General features: G+C 42.3%; 1 protein-coding gene and 1 long non-coding RNA gene across 6 annotated transcripts in view; one reads left to right on the top strand and one right to left on the bottom strand.

Moving 5' to 3' along the window:
- The window catches only part of si:ch73-383l1.1 (receptor tyrosine-protein kinase erbB-4), a 252,376-nt gene that overhangs the window by 114,325 nt on the left and 113,682 nt on the right, over window positions 1-24,369 (top strand). For all 5 annotated transcript variants that reach the window (XM_032506281.1, XM_032506280.1, XM_032506283.1 and 2 more), the window contains one exon: window positions 11,506-11,657. In XM_032506281.1, the coding sequence (XP_032362172.1) occupies window positions 11,506-11,657 (152 nt within the window). The remainder of the gene's footprint in view (window positions 1-11,505; window positions 11,658-24,369) is intronic.
- Window positions 7,455-22,958, bottom strand: LOC116673921 (uncharacterized). The gene is made up of 3 exons (XR_004327918.1): window positions 22,949-22,958; window positions 20,657-20,659; window positions 7,455-7,641 (listed from the first exon to the last, which is right to left on the bottom strand). It is a non-coding gene; the product is annotated as an uncharacterized LOC116673921 (long non-coding RNA).

The raw sequence follows: 24,369 nt of genomic DNA, 5'->3' as shown, positions 1-24,369 counted from the left end.
ACACACCACGCACGCACATACACACACACACACACACACACACACACACACACACCACACACACACACAACACACGATCACAGGCAGCCTTCTGTGCTACATTAACTACAAACCTCATTTCCCCACAAAGAGAAGCCACTGGCTGAAAATTGGCTAGGACGAGTCATTAAACACACACACCACACACACACACACGCACACACACATACACCACACATACACACCAAACATATCTGTCATACAAATGACCCCCACACCCACCTGTGTCAGTGTAGCAGGTGATATCCCTGCGCCCGCTGAGAAGTGATTGCCCTTTTGATGAAGGAGGGCCTGCATTTCTGTGTGTGTGTGTGTGTGTGTGTGGGTGTGTGTGTGTGTGGGGGGGGGGGGCTTAACTAGGGGTGTTGAAAACAGTCATTGTATCAATGCATCGCGATGCGGACGTGGGTGATTCTGCATCGATGCAGTGACAGACACCAATCAATTATTGCCTGATGATGTCACTTGTTGATTTTCAGTTTGCTGCTTTTTTTTGTTAATGGCTGTTTTCTGCTACTGTGTTTAGACTCATAAAGGGAGTGTCTTTTTTAAGAGCAGACACAGTAAAAATGAGAGTTCAAAAACCATGTGTAGCAATATTTAATCAATTTGAAGAGGTGGCGCGTCAAGAAATCAAATGGAATGGAATGGTGAGGCCAGTGAAGATTCCCACCCCTAGTCTTGACACTCGTGCCTTTAAGTGCATTTCATGATGTGTGAGTGTGTGTGATACAGACTTACATGGAATGATAATTCCTGGTGACCGCAAGGGTTGAGGATTAAGATACATGGGAATGCCCCGTGGGCGAGAGAGAGAGAGAGAGAGAGAGAGAGAAGATAGGGAAGAGGGGAAAATGATGGGAATAGATGCAGACAGAGAGACATAATGAAAAAAAGGCGAAGGAGAGAAAAGCTAAAAAAAATCAGAAGGGCAGAGAGGAAGAGGAGGTGGGAAGAAGAGCTACAGGGCGGCAGTCTGTGAGCATTGAAGAGGAAGAGACCCTGCTGGGATTTGATTGATGGCTCTGGCCCCCCTCTAGCCCCGATCAGCCGCCCAGACCTGTTGGGGACAGTTTGAAGTTAAACTCGCGGGGAAGTGGGGACGCGCTGATAAGCAAAAAACTAATAAAAAATCCTCTCATGGGGCGGCCTTGTTTCTGTCTGAATAGAATCTGTAGTACAGTTCAGGTTCCTTTTCCCAATCTCCATTGTATGTTTTACTATTTTAATGTTCTGGGCAAGTTTAAAATGCTCTATATTTATCATCAAGTCAGTCAGACAGCTTTGTGCTGATAAAAAAAAAAAAAAAAAAAACTGCACTAATTTATGTCTTCAACTGTCACCGTGCACTTACAGCAATGGGTTTAATGAGCAGTAGCAAGCAATTTGCATCCTCCCCCCTCCTCCTCCTGTGTTTTAGCTCTCAGGCTACATCTGGTCTTGCCTTGCCCTCTGATTGGTGGAACAGAATGTAACATAAGGGATTCCATAACAGGAGGCAGACGGACTTTGTGTTTGCTAATTGAATAAGCTCCTTTCAAACATTCTTTTTTCGTGGGATGTTTTCTTCCCGGTCTTCATCGCTAACAGAGACACGCACCAACAAAGAAAGGAGGCCATGGCATTTCAATCACCAAAACAGATATAAAAAATGCAGGTGCTTAGTTTAAATTATTGCTAATGCAAGTAAAGAAAAGTCAACGTTTTTTTGGATTAACATACCGTCGCGTCAGGCAGCACCTTCAGAGATAAGGATGTGGAGAGGAGGGCTGATTAGGAATAGATTAACCTACTTCTTCAAACAGTCACCGGTACTTCCACGTTTCCAACAAAGTTAAGACAAATGTGTCTGTACTTTCTTGTATCACCGTTCTATTAACCAAGGGCAACCTGCTAGCCTCTAAAAAGTAAATTTAATTTGTACTTCCAGTCATTTTGTAAGAGTAGGTGATTTTTTTTATGATATTGGGTATCTCATTTTGGAATGAAACTTAATTTCATATACAGTAAGCCCATGTCAGAGCTGAGCCTATAAGCTCCATGGCTGCCTCGTCAGCCCCACCTCAGGACTGTGTGTGACTTCTGAGCAGCAAGGGGATGAGGATGAGGATGATGATGAGGACGATGATGATGATGGTGGGAGTAATGATGAGCGGGGATGAAGGCTGGTAGGCCCAGTAATAACCGTCCTCCAGGCCGCTTGAAGCCAGGCGTGTGGGAGGGTGTCAGCCAAGGTGCTGTGTGTGTGTGTGTGTGTGTGTGTGTGTGTGTGTGTGTGTGTGTGTGTGTGTGTGTGTGTGGAGTGAAGGGATGGATATTGGCTTCACTTGGATAGAATTGCAGCCTGAAATGAAGAAGTTTTCAGGCTCATACTGTACATCTATGGGTAAGGCCAGCAGTTTTTTTTAACCAATTTTGTCTGTAAAATGTCCTGAGATAACTTCTGTTATGATTTGACACTATACATACAATTAAATGTAATTTAATTGGTAATTAATTGGTGTAGAGGTTGACCAATTAATAATAATTGACCGATTTTTTGCATTTTTTTACATAATTGGCATGATATGACAGCTATCCGAGTATACCAAGCCAATTAATAGGCAGGCGCATCTGCAGGCAGCCTAGTAATAAAAACATGAATAGGTAACATTTTTTACAAAGCACCCAGACCAGCTGCCACCAGCCCTTCCCCTTGTAAAGTCTGTGTGCATGACAACGTCACCAACGTTGCACTTCAACTCAGACGCTATCGTTAGTAGAAGCATGTTGCTGGGTTCTTGGCGTGGGATTAGCTGCACTACTACTGAAACCGCAGAAACACCGCAGAAACACCGCGGCCACACCGCTGTGAAAGCTCACCGGACTTATCATTTATCAGAGTTTGGTCGTTACCCCTGTCCGTGGCAGTCTCATCCACTCCATATCTTTATAACGGAGCTAACCGGAGCTGACTGGAGCTAACCGCTAGCGAAAGAAATGTACTTTGAGCTGCGTTCCCCTTTAAATGGATCACGCTGTCACGTGTGTCCTTGTCCTGCACTCATCGAATGTATGCTATGCTTGACAATGACCTTTGTTTAGTCCCAAAAATACTCAAGTTCAGTAGGGTGGTGTGCCATTACTTCACAAAACCCAAGCAAAAAGCTTTCCCTCCTTTCACAAAACCTGCTTTACTGCCCACCTCTCATACAATCTCATTCTTGCTGAAATACCATCATACACACTGATACCAAACATCCTTATAAATCCACAGCGAGTTTTACCAGATAATTTATCACTGCAGACTTTGCAGTTTTGCTTCAGTGTGAAGAAATCGCTTTCTTTTCTCTCAGGAAATAACATTTCAAGTGTGTGTGAGCTCCAGGATGAGCTGCGTATGGATGTTTGCCCCTTGTGCTGTTAAAATTGATAGCTCCAAACTTTAACATCATACACACCGTTTATCAGGCAGACACTTGAGATATTAGTCTTGTAGTCTAAGAAGCAAATAGGCTCGTAATGTGACTGTAGCTAGCTGAGCTAAAGGCAGATAAGACAAGGTCTTAGAAAACAGCAGTCGGTGACATTAAATAACGGTTTGTTTATTGCTGAAGTCATATGGTCAAATTGAAATGATTTATTTAAAATGTAATAACAAGAACTTATTTTACTAGCTAATTGCTGTTAACAACAAGGAAGAAGAACCACGAGATGGCAGAAGGGCACTTTACAACAACATTGAATGCACCATGAGGTCACGTGGTGCAATTGATTGGTGCAATTGCTCATGAATAGTAACGAGCTCAGGCAACATGACGTCAGACTGACCAGCTTTTTTCATTGGCCAGATTTCTTCTCTTATTTCTCTTCAGTGGCAAGAGCTGACAGAGGAGGTAGCAGTTCATTTTCACATTCACCACATAACACAAATACATATTTCAAAAAATGCAAGTAAAAATGGTTTTGTGTGGCAGGGCACCTTTAAGCCTGCTAACGTTACTAGCTAACGGTAAGTTTACATTACCTGCAGCCAAGTGGAGTGATGCTTCTGTTGCCTCTGATGTCCCTTTCAGAGCACGAGAGAGCAGCACAGGCATCTAAGTGGCTCTGAACCTGTGTTGTCATTTGGTCCGGGAAATACAGCGGGTTGAGGAACCAGTGCCATATTGGGTCCCAGTACCCAACCCTACCACTCAGTCAGCCATTACGGCTCAAAACCCAATTACTGTTTAAATTAATGTACTCTTTCCCCGACTTCTAGCAGCTCATAGTCTTGATTTTCTAACAAAAAACGACAGAAGTCAGACTTGTGGAACACGTGATTGTTTGGGAGGACATTCAAATCATGTTAGGTCTCAGATGCCACATTGTCTACATCTGATGAAGAACAACAGAGAACATCATTTTATTTTTGTTGACATCTGTATCCATTCCTGACATGAGTCATGATCCCTTAAGATTTGCATGAAATCAAACCCTGTTTTGATAGTATTAATGGACTGCATTTTTTTCTTTTATAGCCATCCATGTATTTAAATTCATGAATTATCTATATTGTATAGCAGTTTATATTGGTTGTGGTCTGCTGTTTTTTCGCCGGATCAAGATTGCCTACCTCTGCATCAGGGATTCACAGGAAAACAATGCATATATGTAATAAGTTCTTGCAAATGGCGAGTCAAATTTTAAGACAAGATAAGAGAAGATGACTGATGGAAAAACGAGACAGTTTGAGCCAAAAACTGCATGAGGGGGACAGAAACCTGATGAGAGAGCGGACGCTGACAGAATAAAAGCTCAAGAAAAGGCAGCGATGGGAAGGAGAAGAGATGAAGTGAGAAATGAGAACAAGCACAGCTCAATATGTCAGTGTGAAGAATTGCGGAGGTTATTGTGTGCCTTTGTCTCTCATTCAAAATTGAAGTTTAACTGACACGCGGCACAAGAATGGGACAGGGTGTAGTTTAGGAAAATATTGTGGGTGGGTTTACAATATGTACATTTTAGTGACACGTGTCATTGAGACGTACATTTTGTAAACCCACACACAATATATTCCTAAACCACACCCATTTGTCTCATTCTTGAATAGGACACAAACCCCGGTCTCCTGTGTTGTTTGACCCATCCACCACCCCGACATGCCTCCGTAAGTAGATTTTTGGTCTTTCATACTACTCACTAGCATTTTTAATACTACGTCATCTTACAGCGTTGCGGTCAAGCCACTACTATGCCCACACAGACACTATAGGTAGATTTTTGTGATGTCTTATGCTTAGAGCCACCGACCAAGCAACAGTATTTGACTTTGGGAATGGAATTGCACCTGTCCTTCATTAACCCATGCAGCTTGTTTTTAAACGCAAGGATGCTCCCTCATTGTTACTAAACTCTGTTCCAAGAAGAACGGTGGGAGACAAGATTAAGTTGTATTTCAAGTTAGGGAGATTAAATTCAGTCAGTTTTAGCTAGTAAAGCCACTTGAAGGGATACACCAGCAACAAAACAGGGTTATGCTGCACAGATTTGTTTTAGTTTTCATTCTCTTTAATTCAATGCACATGCATGCGTGACACACACAACACACACACACACACACACACACACACACACCACCACACACACCACACACACACACACACACACAAGGCGCACACACAAAGGCACACGCACGCCTCATGGAGCCAGCACCATACACTTCTCACAAATGGACACAAAAAGACATTAAATGCACACATTCCATCTGTATTTGAAGTAGTCCGAGACCAAATCATCTCTGCCTATAAATGTTGCCAACTCATGCCTTTCCTTTTTTATTGCTCATTATCTATTAGTTATAAAGACATGGCTGTCATAAAAGTGAATGAGGAAACTGACCCTCTAGGGAAGCCATTGAGGCATTGAGTTCTGTTTTGCCTGCTGGCTGCTGAGTCATGACTCCCAGATTTTCTCATATATCTTTTGCCAAGAGTTTCACTTCTTCTGTTCTTTCTATTGTTTTTTTTTTCCTGTCGGCTGCTCTGTTGCTTCCCTGTTCTTCCGTCTGCATTCCTCTTCCTGTCTGCATGACCATTTTCTTTCTTTCTCTTTTGCCTGTATTTTTCTACTAATTCTGTCCGTCATTCTCGCTCTAATAAGCTCCCACCCCCAACAGTGGCTGACCTAATGGAATGAAGTCTTTTTTATTTAAAGGTGTCCTACCACACAACACCGTTTTTACTTGGAATTTTAGAAATATGTTCGGTCCATATGTGTTTGTGTCATGTGGTGAATATGAAAATGAACTGCTACCTCCTCTGTCAGCTCTAGCCACTGAAAAGAAATAAGAGGAGAAATAAGGCCAATTACATAAGCTGGTCAGTCTGACGTCATGTTAACTGAGCTTATCACTTTTTACAAGCTTGCTCAGTTGTACTGGGTAAAGGATGCTGATAGCCAGGCTCTCATTGGCTATCTGTTAGCCAATCAGAGTCAAGCCGCTTAGCTCATTGAATATTAATGAGAACTGGCACAAATGGAGCTGAATCTTCCTGCAGGCTTTCTATACCACGCCAGAAAGGTTTGAAACAAGGTAACTAAGACACTTTTTATACAAGAAATGTGTCCATGGTAGAACTGCAGACATTACAACAAAGTAATGAAATACGTGTGGCAGGGTAGGCACAGGGTGTCCATCTTGGTGCTGAACAGAATGAGTGGAAAGCAGCCTTTGAGGTGTCCTGCTATATGATTCAATGGCCACCTGCCAGCCAATTACATTTTTCTTTTCTCTATGATGATAGAAAAGCTGTCACAAGGAATGAGGCAGGGGCAGCTGTTTTTCTAGTTCCAAATGAAACAGGATGGGTTTCTATAATTAAAAAGAAAACCCTAGTTTCAAAATAAACAACCCTTATGAACGGTCACACTTGTAATGCGATATATTTTGGTATGTATGGTTAAAAAATGAACGGAAACCACTTGGATTCGGTCAGAGGAGCGTAACTGTCAGGGTTTTAAGAAGTCAAGGTTGGTGTTTGGTAAAAGGCAGGGTTCAAACTAGAGGGTGACACTTTTTCGGGACTCCCCTGCCGGTATCGCAGTCAATTTCACGGTTGGTAACGTGATAGGGACGGAATAGAACATAGAAATCAACGGGAGCGGAGCAGAGGAATGTGTGTTTCGAGTGTGGGAAGATCTCCGTTAGGAATTACGTAATGAAATTGCCTAGACCTGCAGGTCATGCATGTATAGTGTAGCCTAAATTTCCGAGGCAACCTCGGTGATTCGACCGCGATTATCCGGACGCACACACGCAACATCAACTGGCTAGTTATCTTCCAGACAGCAACGGACAACTTCTCTTTTTCTCTTTTCTGGGTAGCACACAAGCATGCTTTCTGTGAAGCACGTGTCCACAACAGAGTCCGGGACAGAGTCCGCGACAGAGTCTGCAACAGAGCAACTTAAGACAACACAGGGAACGAAAGGGGAGCGGGATGGGACTCGGGAGTCTTTCTCTCGGGATATTGCAGGTCAGGATTTTTTTTGGTGGGGCCAGTCACATGATCGGGATATGACGGGAGTATTTTCGTGGGCTGGGATGAGATGGGAGCGACAATTGATTCCTGTGTCACCCTGTAGTTCAAACTCAAGACTGGTGAGTCATTATGCTGTTGTAATGCCCCTAAATGTAACTAAAGCATATAGCTTGTACTGTATGTCTTGTTTTTTACCAGCCATGTTTACTATCATGTCATGTGCTCTATCTTTCTTATTAATAAATGAGCTGGGGCATACTGCCTTGCCTCTCCTTATCTTTGACACAACTGTAGAGATATTCTGCCTATTGTCCTGATTGGCAGATATCTGCTCCCCCACCACACACACACACACACACACACACACACACACACACACAGGCGCTGTCAAGTGGACATGGCCCTGTGTCACTGATGCATTACCAGGGAAAAAGGCAACGGCTCAATACTTGCATTGTCCACCGCTGAGCCTAAGAGAGAGAAGACTGGAGGGAGGGCTGAGACAGAGAAATAGATAGCTAAGGGGAAAAAAAGAAATTAGGAAAAGAGAGAAAGAAAGAGGTAGAGCGGATGGATCCAGACACTTTCAAAATGAGCCCATAGAAAAGAGCATTTACAGTAGAGCGTGTCAATATGAATGCTAATGCTCCTGGACTTTGTTCCCACACTCACAAATACAAGATTGGGTCTCTCTTTCCATCCCTGTCTCTCCCTCTCTCTCCTTCAATTCTATTTGCTTTACCTTGCTTACTCACCCTGAATGAGCACCATTTCTCTCTTTGTGTGTTTGTGTGTGTGTTTTGCCGGCTGATATTGACTTTTGAGGGTTGTTTTCCCCTCACTTTTCACCTCTCCCCTCTGATCTTTTATCACCACACCCAGGCATAAACTCACACACACATCTCCGAGTAGGTTTCAATAACAGATTATTACAGACGCCCGCTAACCTTTCATCTCCACACAGAAAAAGAACATCGCACACACATGCGTTTATCGAACCGACCAATTTTAGATCCTCGCAGACTTCCTATGAGTTTGTAGCCACTTTTGAATCGTTCCATCAAATAACTCATCTCTGTGTGTGGTCAGCAAATCTCATTTATCACCATAGCTCAGGCCCCCTCCCTGTCATTCTGTTCCACACAACCTGTACCCACAGCAATATGGAGGATCACAGAGGAGAGGAAGCGCACTCATCGTTGCACAGCCAACGATCCATAAAGCAATATGGGAGTTTACGAGCTCTCAATGTTGTTCAATATAGGGGCAAGTTCAACTATGCAATAGGCCATTGCTTTCCTCATTTTGTCCTCTCTTTCTGAAGTACTTGGATGTGGAGAATAGGAATTTTGGCTTATTAAAAATGTACAGCTTGGGTATTTAAAGGACGTGAGAAAAGGTAAAATGTAAATGAACGATGCTACCATAGAAAACAAACTCAAAGATAGTCAGTTTTTTAATCATTGAAAACCAGCAAATATCCACACCTGAGAAGACTGACACCTTTTTGGAACATTTTAGCCATAGTAATAACTTAATTAAGTATTTTATCATCAAACTAGTTTGAGATTCTTTTCATTGCAGCTTTAATTCATCCCAAGTAAAAAATGTTCAGTACAATGCATTGCAACAAAAACGTCCCAAATCTGTAATTTCTATGTATCTGTAGTTTATTTCAAGCAGAGGGACACAGACTCTTTACTGACAAGTTCAGGGAACCTTGATAGTGGAGGAGATTGACATTGCAGGTGTAAAATAAAAGACGATTTTAAGGAGAGTTGTTAACAATGAAAAGGCCAGAGTGATGTAAACACTACAGCTCTCAGTAAGCAGAATCCGACATATATAGTAGTACATCTCTTTAATCTTCAACATAAACTAAAGTATACTTTTACACCAAAGCATCCAGTGTCGTTTCAGCCTTTGCTGTTGCATTTCCGTGGAGTTAATACATGCAAAAATGCAATTATATGTCTTGTTAAGTGTCTTAACAAACAGTGTCTTATTGTGTGTAAGACACTCACTCAGGCACCCGTCTGGACCAAACCCTGAAGCTAGTCAACTTCTTCTCAGCAGAAATGGGAAGGTTATATTTCTGCTGCATGCCATCTTAAAATGACAAAAGAATAGGTTTGAATATATGGTTGGACTAAATGGCGATTGGAACCAAACCCATTTTGGTGTTGGCAAAAATTAAAATTCAGGTTTAGAAGTAAGACCTCTTCAAAGTTGAAGCGCTGACAAACTTTAATGAGTAGTTTAATTACATTGAGCCAAACTCCATTCCGGTGCCTACCGCACACAAACCTCCAGTCATGCCCGTGGCAATGCGGCGATGACGGTGCCAGCTGAACGGAGCAGATGGTAGCGGGACTGAGGCTGGGGAGGCTGACTGACTGACTGGTGGAAAGGCTGGCGGGGATGGAAAGAGTGCTTTATGGAAATAGAAGGAACTAATTACAGTGGTAGCCGCTGCATTAGTCGATTGCTGTCAATTTATTATTAGCGCTGCGGACAAACACAATCCTTTACAGAATCTCTATGTTGTAATGTGTTTCTGCAAAGAGTTGGAAAGCAGATGCATAGTTGTGTTGTGTTTGGTTGTGTGTGCCTTTTTTTTTCGTTGTGATCGTGACACTTCTAGAGATCAGGAGTTAAATGTGCTATCGTTGTCCTTTCTGGCTTTTTTTGTTTCTGTTGTCAGCCATTTTAACAGAAGGCCCCTTGGTTTTTGTGCATTTCTCAAGCTCATTTTAACTTTTAAGGGAGGATATGTAATGACGCATAAGGACAACTGTCTGGCTTCATGTCTGCTTTACAAATCCATGAGGAGCAACATTAGTAACTTGCAACTGGCTATAATGACAAGTGGAACTCCTTATACATCTGCTTTACTTGTCAGTGTCATTAGCGTGGATTGGTAAAAGCATGTTTGCCAAAGGTGTGTGTGTGTGTGTGTGTGTGTGTGTGTGTGTTGTGTGTGTGTGTGTGTGTGTGTGTGTGTGTCTGCGCGTGTCTGCGCTTTTCTTGCTAAAATGTACTACTTTCTAATTGCCTGGCCTTCCCACGCACTCACTATGATATCTTCAAAGTCTTGTAATTTTGTGAAACCCTCAGTAAAGGTCAACCAATGCAATTTGAATGTCTTTGATTAAACAGTGTGCCGGTGCCAGACCCAGACTGTAGGTCACTGCCTCAGAGAAATGATATTCACCCTTCTCACCCCACTTGGCCCTCCCCAAGTCTCGACTCTCGCAGCTCCCCCATTGTCAAGGGTCACGTCTGCACTCTTTTTTTAGCAATTTACGTAATCTCCTGACCCATTCTTTCTCTACCACTGTTCCCTCTTTCCGTCGATCCTTCTCTGCATTTCTTTCTTTCCCTCTGTTTGTATCTCATATTCACACAACGTATGGTTCTAATCCCCAAATCCCCTATCCTGCCTGAATGTCTATTTTCTGCCCTCCTTATCTCATTCTGCATTCATTATCTCACTGATGCTAACTGTTTCTCTGAGACTGTGCTTTACAGCAGTCATTGAACCATGCATCTATAGTCTGGCATTTTAGCTAAAACCTTAGTAAGTGCAGTCAAGATAAACCTGGGGAAAAGAGATGTATCTTACATCAATCTTACCACTGAAAACAAAATGCAGTATTAAACTAATCTAGGTTAGCTGGTTGACTGACCTTTTAAGTATTAAGCAGCTACAGTATGTTAGCCTACAGTATGTAATCAATTTAACTTGCATGATGGGATTTCAAGATAATGACTGTCGGGGTCATGAATGACCATAACTTGTTAATTATACTTTTTATTCAAAGTACTTTCCTTAAATTTGAATTCCATATGCTGAGTTGTTTGTCTCTGTCCATAGAAGTCAAACTTTTTCAATGTGTCATCATATTCAAAGTGCTAATTTGCCTCTGACGTGACACCGTTTTTCTGCCCCCGACTCCAGTTTGTCCCGGCACAGAGAACAAGCTGAGCACTCTGTCTGACCTGGACCAGCAGTACCGCACCCTGAAGAAGCTCTACGAGAACTGTGAAGTCGTAATGGGCAATTTGGAGATTACCAGCATCGATCGAAACCGCAACCTCTCCTTCCTCAAGGTATGAACATTGGAACGTTTGTTTCCTCCGGCAGATATTCACAACATTGTACTGCATCTGCATTATTGAGGTAGAAAGAAGGAGAAACCAAGACAGAATGTTTCAACGCTGTGTATTCGACCATGGAGAGAAAGATCGGAAAAGAATGCGGTTGAATGTTTCTGTGAGAAACAGGGTTATTTCAGCACCTTGGACAGAGATGAAGGCTCGGCCACTCATTCACTTATTTTTTACTTATAATAGTGCACATTCAGTAGTTCAGGCTACGAAGAGCAAAACACTTGAGAGTTTAGATGTTTCAGCACCATGGACAGAGATGGACCATTGGCCACTCATTCACTTTTTTTGACACCGTACACACTCAGTAGTTTAGGCTGTGGTGAGCGGTAACTGCTTCAGCACCATGGATAGAGACATAAAGAGAAACGGAGATGGGATGTTTCAGTTCAGTTTATGTTTAGAGACAGAAGGAGTTTTTTAGCTGAAGTGAGGACAGTTGTGAAATTACTAGAGGTGTCACAAGATTAAAACGTTACGGTATTTCTCGTTGAGGTTTAATGTTGTCTCGCAATATCAGTACAAAAGGGCACAACTACATTGTTACTCCTCAGAACTAATTCACTAATTCAGAACTAAATAAATCCATCGGTGCCAAATTTCGGTACCTGAGAGCTCCTAATCGCGAGCTTCTCTGTCCTCTCGGCATGTTTCTCAGAGAGCGAGGCTCAGGTCTGACACACACACACACACACACACATACACAGACACACACACACACACACACACACATACGCAAAGCTGGGAAGCAGACGGAGCCTCTAGAGTTTGTTCAAGTCACAGTGAGACACGGAAATGCTGGTAAAATAGACACAAGTGTTGTTACACTTATTAAAACTTCATGCAGACAGCGTTTCCTACAATGTAATACAATGGCAAGATCCCCATGCAGTTAGTTTAACTTTCGAGACTGCCTGGTGTTCTTTATTGCCCTGGTGACTAACTGACAGGCACAAGACAAAAGTGTTCATATGCCCCAGTGACAAACTGGCAAGCTGAGGTTGGACAGGCAAGGTTACTCTATAGCACCTACAGCACCTTTCAGCAACAAGGCAATTTAAAGTGATCTACGTAAAACATTAAAGAGCAATTAAAACAACTGGACACATGTTTGTTATGGGGATATGTATGTGTTTGTGTGCATATGGGCGATACGGTACACACTAAGAGCAGACGTTTGAGGAGTGAAGGGGGAAAAAGTGCATATACACTGTATATATATCTCTGAGTCTTTGAGATACATATATGTCCCCCTATTGTATACCATGGTCATGTTATACAATAGGGGGTCAGCAAACAGACCCCGGACTATTACTTGGAGTTTTTATTTAACAGGACTGACACTGACCTACTCTGTTCTCCTGTTTGTTCGCCTGTGCCATTTACCTCTTTTTCTCTCTTTTTTCCCCTGTATTGTATATTTAATGCAATAAAAAAGAGTATTTAAAAAAGAGCAATTAAAAACCGTCATGAAAATAAAACTAAATAAGAATAAGATGCAAATACAAGAATAAAAGTTGCAGTGCAATGTTAGAAATTCATATTTTTTTGATTAATAGGTTGTAGGGACGGGTTTGGGAGGAGAGAGGGACGCCACAGTTATTCTGACGAGGTTAGTTATACAGGAGAGTAGCCATTTGAGTTTGTGGCAAAACCTTCCACTGTGCTCATTTTTCATTTTTGTGACTTTCAGTTGAACGGAAGACTATATTTCCAGTCATATTTCACAATTAAACTTTTCTTTAAAGTAGTGTTAAAATCCCTTCTCGTTCTCGTGAACCCAATCTCGTGTCTCGTCTCGTCTCGTGTCTTGTGAGTGTCTCGTCACACTCCTAGGAATTACTCTTAATCGTCTGTTTCTCTTTAACTGTCCCAACTGTTTCTTTAAGCTTGGTCAAGCATTATAGTTAGTAGCCAATAGGTGAACCCGGAAATGTTGAGTACACCAAAGTTTTATTGCAGAAATGTGAAGTATGGGTCCCCAGTATACGGAAAATGACGGTTGCTAATTTCCCATATTTTGGAAATTCCCATAATTGGGCATAATTAGCATTATTAGCTTAATTTGCCAGTTTGACCACATATTTGCACGTATGGCCAATTTCTCATATGTGAGTGGTTTTAGGGGTTTTAGAGGATGCTGATTTTTTCTGGCTTTTCAGATTTCAAAGAGCAAAATATTAGACTTATTGTGATTATTTTGGTAAGTTCCAATTACTTTCAGGCTAAGTATGGGGTTATTTTATGGTTACACAATCTACATTTCAGAATCATGAGTGCTTTTGTGAATTTGGATGCATTGTTTCAGGGGTATTTAAGCTGAATCCCTCCTGACACTTTGAATACCCAGTGCTTTTTGGATAAATGAAAATCTTGTTGGGCTGAATGTTGTACATTTCTGGGGGAAAAAAGCTGCAGGTATTTGAAATAACTTCTTCTGATTTTGAAACTGTAAAATGCATATTAAATGGGGTAGCTATTTAGGACACCAATCAGGGGACATCACCTAAGCCCATCACCATGTGTGATCAACGAACTATTACAAATATACATTTTATATATGCCATACCAACAGGCCCTGTAAGTCGCTAGGGCAACATCCAAATGGCTGTCCATGTGGCCCGCAAGTCGCAAGACCCAAAACAAGGACCCAGTTAAAACTCCGCAAATGCAAGAATGAGTCTGGCCAAAACGAGTCAGCCCACCAGACGCAAGGCTAACCAGAGGGCCTTACCTCCCTACACAAAGACACATTGGCTACCACCTTAAAGGCAAATGCTATGACTCACAATTATTAACAAAAGGCAGCCTCATCAGCCTGATCCACCAGTGTGGATATCCCCTTTATTTTGGAGGGGATAAGACTATGGGCCTAAAGGAAGGAGAGGAAATGTTTATGCCACAGGATTCAAGTCCATTTGGGTTCTCCTGTTTTGTTACTTGTAGCTGTGGTTGCAAACCCGGGGTTTGAAACCTTGCACTCAGCAAGTGCATTGGTACAGCTGAGGTCTGGCCTGTAGGCCTACCAGTTAGTGTTTCTGCAAAGGCAAGATGGTGTGTGCTGCATCATAATTATCAACACCAAGAGACAAAGAGAGGGATGAAGGGTCTGGGAGAAGATGATGACAGAGAAAGGAGATAGTAAAGATGGTCTGCTGCTTCCATAGCATGCCTGTAGGGGGACACCGTCTTCCTGAAGGAAAGCTAGTGACTTAAGTGCTGGGACCTTTGGCGTTTTTTGGGAAAATTTCCCATCCCTGGCTGCTTTCAAGGTTACAAATTTCCCTCTGATTGTAAAAGAGCCAGCAAAGAAAGCCCTTGGGTGCTTTTGTGATCTGAAAACTTTGGGGCTTCTGCCTCTCCAATGCAGTGGAGAAGTTTACCAGGAACGATTTATGGATTGAGTGCAGACCCCTTTCCCCCTTCCCAACAGGATATGGGGTGGAATCACATCCCGAAAGAGCATGCAGGGCCAGAATGGAACCACATTGGTCACCAGATTCTCTGCAATGGCATTTATGCGAGAATTGTCCCTTTTTATCTGTGGGTTAGTTATTATACCCCCTTCTAACACCAATAAAGCATAAAGACAAAGACTCTGTGTCATCACTGAGAATGTGAACAGTTGAAGCCCCAGGTCTGACAACATGTAAGTAAAGTGAATATCCGCCTCATCATGAGTGGCAATGCTGTCAGCTTTATGACCATATGATATTACTTTACATTGAAAGTACACAGGAGTTTTCTCAGCTTTGTTTGTTGTGCTGTTTTTCAAGACTTTTTTCTCGACTAGGTGAGGTGTAGTCAATGAGAGCTTGTACTCTGTGGAGCTCTGTCCTGCTTTCTAGTCTCTCATGGTCCTTGCAGACACCTGCAAATATTGTCAAGACAACAAAGGGTTTTGGGGTGTCGTAAAATTAAGCCGACGTCCTATGCTGGCTGCAAGATGCACCACTGTCCCAGACGATGGCCAAACCAGATAAATGAGCTGGAACGCAAGACAACATTGGTGGCTGGGTATGGCAGACTGGAACCATGAATAGCTAAGGAACGGTTAGCCTACACCCGGAAGCTGATGCTAATTTAGCTAACAGCTATTTGAATAATCACTAGCGCAGTTTGATTCAGCCTAAATAACGTTATTCAAAGTTAAACAGTACGAAAGCAGCTACAGCTAAACAAAGATTTTTCAGTAATATAAGACCATGTTGAGTGATTGTATTTTAAATTCAATTCAATTTTATTTATAGTATCAATTCATAACGAGTTTTCTCGAGACACTTTACAGATAGAGTAGGTCCCAACAGTTTTAGTAGTTTCCCCCAGAGCAAGCAAAAAGTGCAACAGTGGCGAGGGAAAAACTTTCCCTTTAAAAGAGCACAAGGAGAACAGTAACAGCTGTTATATTTTCAACAGTTATTTTCAGTTTGAGGGTCTTTACATGCTTTCTCAGCGGTGGTTAGCTGAATTAGCTGGCAGCTAAAAATCAGTTAGCTTTCCATGGCGGTGAAAGGACTCTTTAACTATCTACGGGAAAAAGATTGTGCAGATCGTAAGGTCATAAATCCACGTTCATCATGGTATCATCTGTGCATGCGTGAACATCTTTCACATGCGCAGGACAGATCGTTTACCAACAGCTCTGTTGCCAGAGCACACAACTTAAATTAGTTGTACCAAAAATTATTGTTCCTTAAAGTTTTGGTGGTTTGTGATAGCTTGTTCGATATGGCTATGAGTAATACGGCGGCGTTCTGTTTAAGGGTGATATGCTATTTTGGGGAAACACTTTTTTTAATGATTAGTTTTCCCATAAAAAATTTTCAACTACTTTAAAACTAGACATGCTCCCTTGCTTATACATACTTATTACAACTACAACAGCTAGCTGCCACATCTTATTGCAGGAAAACATGACCCAACCTCAAAAAAATGGGCAACAAATTTTGGTCATCAACATTCCCCTCAAAGAGCAAGAGTGAAATGTAAGGTATAGTGTTTACCATGAAAATAACCTAAACGTCCTGAGTTAATAAAAAATGTGTCTAAAAGAATCCAAATTGTTATAGAATTACCATTTTGAAGTCGGAAGTGCCAGAATTGAATTTAACGTCCCCTTAAACCCCTTAAATCATTCCAATATTGTAGAAATTTATGGCACAGTGCAAAATTAGTGTCGACCTGGGCCCTTCTGCTAATTCGAAAGTAAGTTGTGTTAACATAAAAATAACCTATAATACGCCTGAAGTAATTGGAACTTACCTAAAAAATCCAATAAATCTAAAATTAGCTCTTTGAATCTCAAAATGCCAGAAAAGAAAACAGCATCCCCTAAAAACCACTTATTGGTAGAAATTGGCCATACAGTTTCAAAATATGTGGTCAAACTGGACGATTAAATACTAATGCTAATTATGCTAACTATGCAAATGCTCAACATATGCAAAATTTGCTCCGTCATTTTCTGTTTTACTGGGGACCCATACTTTACATTTCTGCAATAAAACTTTGGTGTACTCACATTTCCGGGTTCACAATGGGGCTCTTGGGCTGGTACGACTATTATGAAGTCATTTCGGGTTTACAGGGGGACACAGAGAGACTTAAATGAGATCTTCTCATTCCACTAATGAAAACACAAAAAATAAGTGGAAATTTGCATTTAAGTATGTATGTTTTCACGTCTGTTGTAGCAGCTCTTTGTCGGGATTCATGTAATGGCATAACCTGCTTGGCTTGTTCACAAGAGTGGTAAAATAGATGTTGAAGAATAGACATTAAAATCCACTCAACTAATTATTTACTGTACTACTCCATACATTTACAATGCCTAAGACAAATTTCCCCTTGGGGACTATAACGTGTGTTCTATTCTATACAGTGTAATGGATAAGCTTACATATTTCAACCCTCAATAGTTGAATTACTCCTTTAAGAGACAGCAGTCATCCATGTTTTACATTTACATTCAAGGCAGCTAATGTTGTTGGATCCCTTATGTGGACAGTGTTACAATATGTAACCTGCGATGAGTTCAGCATCACATCAACGTGTGAATAATAATTAAAGCCCTCCAGCACAATACAACACTATACACAGTGTTGGGGAGTGATGGAATAAATGTACCGGCGTTACGTATTCACAATACAAATAATGAGTCACTGTATTCCATTACAGTTTAAATTTAAATAGGTGGTATTTAGAATACAGTTACATTGTTGAAATCAATGGATTACATGACGATGCATCTCTGTTTCATGAGTTTATTCACTATCATTCACCAGATGGCCCAATATGAAAACAAAAAATGAGCTCTTTGCGTGATCACTGATAGATAGTAGAGATAGAGCCACAGGCACAACAGAGCCAAGGCAGGAATGCCTTTCCATCTTGGAGATTCAAACAGCATTTCACATTAAAGAAAGAACAGGGAGAACAAAATATAACAGTGCAGTGCAACCTCTGCTTGCCAGCAACCAACCTCCTTTCAGCATCCAAATTACTCCTGCTCCAACTTGAAGCGTGTTAAAGTAAGGTATTTTTTTTTTTTAATTAGCCGAGGATAGCCGTCTTCTGTAGTTTTACTGCTCACCTTGCTATTTGATAGTCGTATCAGGTAGCTACCTGCTTAGTTGAAGTGCGACTTTTTATTCCCCTATGTGCTGATTTACTAGCCCCAGAGCCATTGAAAGACTGACTATCCCCGTTTTGACATGCTAACTAAAGTTAGCTTTTGGTAGCACCGCGGTTAGATTTGTGTAGTAGGCTATGCCGTTCGGCACTATGAATACAAAAATAAATCTGCTTGTTCATGTACACATTCAGCCAGTTGGAACAGAAGAACACACTGGAATAGGCATGTTTAGTAAGCAGTATTTAATGGCCGCATTCCTACACTTATAAAGTGCTATTCAATGTGGAAGTAATCCAAGTATTTAGAGTACGTTACTCAGATTGAGTAACGTAATAGAATACATTACAAATTACATTTTTGGGCATGTATTCTCTATTCTGTAACAAAATATGTTTTGAAATGATCCTTCCCAACACTGACTATAGAGTACAATAGAACTGATTACAAGGTACAGTTTGGAATTACTGTGGAAGGCATGTCTGTGAGACACTGCAGGGAAAGGAGCAGTAAAGTGCCATCGCCATTCCTCTCCAACACGGTGCTCTCTTGGGTCTGCAGCTGCTCTCTGTGTTCGGGAGTCTTTGGGACAGTGGTTTAAAATTCACTTGTGCTTAGCATGTGCATATACTGTACGTGCCACTAGGCGCCATCCCTCCCCCTTGCTGTTTAATGAAGTGAGGTGTAGTCTAATTACTGGGCCAGCGCTATCAAATGAATACCATAAACAGTCCCATTAGGCCTAGCATCATTAGGGAAACAATTAGGCATCTGGGGGATGTTAAGTGGATGTGAGGGGGGTCAGGTTTCAGGAGCTGAGTGGTTTCCAAGGGAACTATGTAGCAATTATGCTATTAGTCACAAGAAATCAGAGAGACCCCACCCTAATTCTTAAGCTGGAAGTGCTATATTGTGAGGATGGAGAATTTGATGGTGTGGTGGTTTACTTTTACGGACAACCCCTTTTGATTTTGGGCGGTTTGAAATGAAGTATATTACATTGTATGAACTTCAATTCCATGTAAAATATGCTCTGAAAACAAGACTTGAAATTAAATGTATAGCCATATGTTTTTCATCTTACACATTTATCAGCATGTATTTACCAGTTTGCTGCAATTTTGAGTGCTGAATCATCGGCAACTTGAAGCAACACGCAAAGATGTCATGCAAAGTTCAATGTTGTTATTCATACATTATCCACACACATACACACACACGCGCACACACACCAAAAGGTGCACACATTTCAGCAAACACACCACGTGGCTTCATATATTCTGAGCTATAGGCTGGCTGGGGATGGCTGATGAGATATGATGCACTTAGACTCTCTATACAAAACAGCAGCCCATGAGGTGCGTACAGTATGGAACAATATGGATGTGCGGAGTGCAGATAGAGAAAAGGAGGGAGGAGGGAGCTAAAGAAGAGCTAGAGGGTTGTCTTTTATGGCAGGCAAAAACAGCTGCTGTGCTGAAATTACAATGTTTAGCTGCCGTGCCGCAGGGTTGTGTGTTTGTGTCTGCATATATTTGTGTGTGTGTGTGTGTGTGTGTGTGTGTGTGTGTGTGTGTGTGTGTGTGTGTGTGTGTGTGGTGTGGTGTGGGAGAGAGCAAGGATAGGCCCAACACAGGACAGAGATGGAGAGGGAGGGAGGAGGGGAGGGCAGGCACAGACATGGGGTTGATTTTTGCCTGCTGAGAGGTGGACAGTTAGATGGATGACATGGCTCTGCAGCCTCCTCAGGTCCAGCTTTCTTCCAAACCACATCTCTCTGATGTTCCCTCATTCTCTGCCTATCTTCTGTAGACCCAGCGTGAGTGCAAGACGGCCAGCAATAAGATGATAAAGTTAGTATTACAGCCCAGTCTGTATCACAATTGGGTGAAATTATATTGCTTGTAGGCCCACATGGGTGGAGCGAATTTTATGAAGTGCATTTTTTGAATTCAGTATCTAAGGTTGCATTATTTGTGTCTGACCTGAATTGACCTTTTGTTCTTTTGAACTGTTATGCAGTTTGAGCCCCAGTTTTTCTTTCTCACATAACTTATGACTAAGATCAATTGCCTAATGTGTGGCTTTTTATGGCTTCAGTCTAGCTTAATGCCAAATTTATTGAATTACCATGGATACAGAGGTCAGCGAGGACTTCTCATCAAATTCCATCTCATCCAGAGAATGGCAAGAATCCAAATTCTAGAACTGTTCAGGGCTCCTCGGAAGTACTTTTGATTGGGAAATGAAATGTTTTGTGAATACAGGCACAGGTGTCCAAAGGGCATCACCGTGCTGCCGCCTGGCATACCCCCTCTGTCTGGTTTGCTGGCCAGCTTCCCTGCCCACTGTCTGTCTGTCAATCAGAATGACCCATTTTCCTAGAAGAAAAGAGGGGAGTCGCGCCAAGTGGCCTGCAGTGGCCCACAACCAGCTAATGATGTCACCTAGGCTGAAGGACTCTTCATTAAAGCCGGATCAATCTGCCGGCTAGCACTGCAAAACACAGGGCGCGATGCCAGGGCTGCAGCTGAAAGCTGAGGGACCGGCGATGTCTGTCTGTAAAGCCAGGATGTGTTTTAAAGTCTCAAACTTCCTCCCCAGGTGAATTTATCACAAGTTTGGGCTACAAACACACACACACATGCTTGTACACACACACACACACAAACACATGCGCCCGCTTCAGCCATAAAGAGAGATGAATGACACGGTCACAGAGGTGTATACACTATGTCGACACGCAGACAGGAACACTATTTACAGAGCTTATCTCTGGCAAACACCAGCTGAGAGAGACGTGAGAGAAAAGAAAGATACAGCTTTTATAATAAGTACTCATTTCCAAACCTTTATAGAAAGTAAAAAAAAACAAAACACAAGGGGTAGTGTGGATCCCGCGAGTTCAGTTCGGCACAGCCAGGCAAAAGAGGAGAGAAAAAAATACAAAGAGAGGAGAGAAAAATCCTCGCACCAAAGGCTTCCCTTTTTCCTTCGGCAGTATTTCAGCTACAAATGAAAGCGCTCAGCTATTCTGCAGCTCAGCTATTCTGCAGCTCAGCTATTCTCAAAGCGCACATGCTCAGAAATCTGTTGTGGAGGCACGCATTCTGTGCTCTGCTGCCTCATATACCAGTCTGTGTGTGTGTGTGTGTGTGTGTGTGTGTGTGTGTGTGTGTGTGCATTTACTTGCAGCATGCTGTGTAGATTTTATATGAACAGAGGTGTTAAAGTTGAGTCAAAGTGAGGTTACAAGATACACTTACCAGAGGGTAATGGTTGCTTATCTCAGAGTGTTCCTATTTTATGACACACTCTCATCCTTGTTTTTTTCAACGTCAGCTACAGCTTGCAGGATTTTGTCCTTGCTCTAACCTGATGAGATCAGTGTGCAAGTCAGAGATTACTGCTTCTCTGCATGTCATTATTCAGCACTCATCTGATCGCGCTTCTCTCTTTCTGAGAGTGAGACTCTGTGCCATTAATTTACTGTGAAGCAGTCATTCACACTTCACTCCATCACACTTGTTTCACCGTGTCTGTCCTTCACCGGTGTTTGCCATTCACCCACCTTTCACCTACATTATATACTGCCCATACTTTTGTGTAAAGAAACGATTTCCCATGTTTGGTTTGCAAGAACTTGACCGGCCAGCACAGAGCTGTGATCCCTGCAGACAGCGTCCACAATCGTGTGGGAGGTCTTACCAGAAGAAGTAAGTGGAGGCTGCTAACGCAGCAGATTAGGGCCATGGTTCTGGTTTAGGACTGAAGTCTCTGAGGGGGACAAGGGGGACTAGAGACCATGTTATCTTACACACAAAACAGTCCCTGCAGACTGTCGCTGCCCAGTGTCCATATTCTTAGAGGCATGTAGTGTTTTGGAAAGTCAGTTTTTCATGTCAGATGGTTTTCACATGATTCTATTATTTCCCGAATTAGTTCCTCATGACAATCTGAATCCATCTCTGTATTGTCGGTCTCTGTGCTGCAGGCCTTTTGGGTGAGACTGAGAAGGGAGCACAGTGAGAGCTGATATTTACATGGAGACAGAGAGGTACAGGATGAGGCCAGCGAGGAGTTCAAGTGCTCCTCTCTCTCACTCTCTGCCCCCGCTCTATATAAATGTTTCCCACCATTGTGCTCCATGCGGCACAATGGCTGTCACAGGGCCTCTTCACAAAATAATGACACCATGATCCTGAGCGACTGTTGGAGAGGGGCGTGCTAGCCTGGCCAATCGTACAGTTTCATTAGCCTCTGAACCAGCTGAGGAGCTCATAAAAGGTTGGGACTGTCGCCTGGAATGGGGGCTGTTAGCGCCTTGCGGGAGCCTGGCAGCGTCTTTATAATTACAGCTCTTAACGCTGCGAAAATTAGCACCCTGCTCGCTCCAGCCAGCACCCTGCCAGATCACAGTGGCACTACCCTGATGTATCTTATATCCCGTTAATTGTGGGGTTATAGAGGCGTAAAATCCAAGAGATGAAAACTATAACATTTTACTTTATTATATTTATTTTCCTTTTGCTTCCTCACCAATTTTATGCAGTTGAGTCGTTTGACCAGAGGGAAAGTGGGGAAAAAGTGTTTTATTAGGTACTACTAAAAACCTAAAAACATATATAATAGAAAAAAGCATACCTTTTATTAGTCCCTCGAGGGGTTATTCAATTTTAAAACAACTCTGGTATTTTACACACACACACACACACACACACACACACACACACACACACACACACACACAGGCCCAAAATGCTCAAACCGGACCTACAGACATGCATCAGAGCAATGGGCAGGCGCCCCGAGCAGTTGGGGGTTTGTTGCCTTCAGCAATTTGTAGAAATAGAGAAGCAAAGGAAATCTACACTTGTTGGTACGGACGGCGTGTTGGAAATGTGACATGATCTCATCCTGTTGGCTGTTTTTACAAATAAAGACCCTAAAAAATGACCTTTTTAGATAGGTGTACGTATGTTACTTGCTGTCATATTTATTATTTAAAAGAAAAAATATATTTATTTAAAACTTCAGAAATTCTTTTTGTTAAACCTTTTGTTGAAAGATGACATTTTACCAAATCCCAGATATAGGGTAGCCATTTCTGTAGAGCTACACACTGTTTGTGTGTGGACGCCACTGTGTACTGCGACTGCTAAACACGAGCTAGCATTGATTCAGTTACATTTTTTTTATAGTATCAATTCATAACAAGAGTTATCTCGAGACACTTTACATATAGAGTAGGTCTAGACCACACTCTATAATTTAAAAGGACCCAACAGTTCTAGTCTTTCCCAACTTTTTAGCTAACTGCCCTGTTGGACCTTCTGCCCCCAGGGGGGTTTGGTAGGTGGTACGACTGAGACACTGCTCCCGCTCATTACTGGACTCTGGTTGTCTCGCCTACAGCACTGGAGAGCCGTTGTGCCAGTGCAGCGTGAGGTGCAGAGTGAGGCCAGAGTAACAGAATAAATGCAAACTCACACATATTCTTACCGCACATATTATGGAAACATATGCATGTACACACAAACACTAAACATGCATGCTCACAACCTGCCATCATGTATTCAGGATCCGATTGTCTTGCTCAACTATTCATGACTGCATGTGGTGTCTGTGTGTGTGTGTGTGTGTGTGTGTGTGTGGTGTGTGTGTGTGTGTGTGTGTGTGTGTGTGTGTGTGTGTGTGTGTGTGTGTGTGTGTGTGGTCGGCTGCATGCCTGCTTTTTATGTGGGCCTGATCAAAGCAGACACGGTGCAGAGCAGAGGTCTCGGAGGTGAAATTAAAATCTTGCTTCTTCCACGTGGCGGAGGGGGAAAGTGATTACCGTTAAATTAAAAGGTACGACCATAAAAGGCTGCCATGAACGAACCCTTGCAATTCATCAAAATGATCCCACGGCGCGTCTTTTGCTTATCAAATTGTAAAATATTGTCCATGACACTGGCGTAACAGGGGCGTAATTAATGCACTAAATCAATTCCGAATCACTCTGCGCAGAGTGGCCCTGCTGGG

The sequence above is a fragment of the Etheostoma spectabile genome, chromosome 24 (assembly GCF_008692095.1).
Source record: "Etheostoma spectabile isolate EspeVRDwgs_2016 chromosome 24, UIUC_Espe_1.0, whole genome shotgun sequence".
NCBI classification, from domain to species: domain Eukaryota; kingdom Metazoa; phylum Chordata; class Actinopteri; order Perciformes; family Percidae; genus Etheostoma; species Etheostoma spectabile.
The sequence above is the reverse complement of the archived record's forward strand: the minus strand, read 5'-3'. Positions and strand labels throughout refer to the sequence as shown.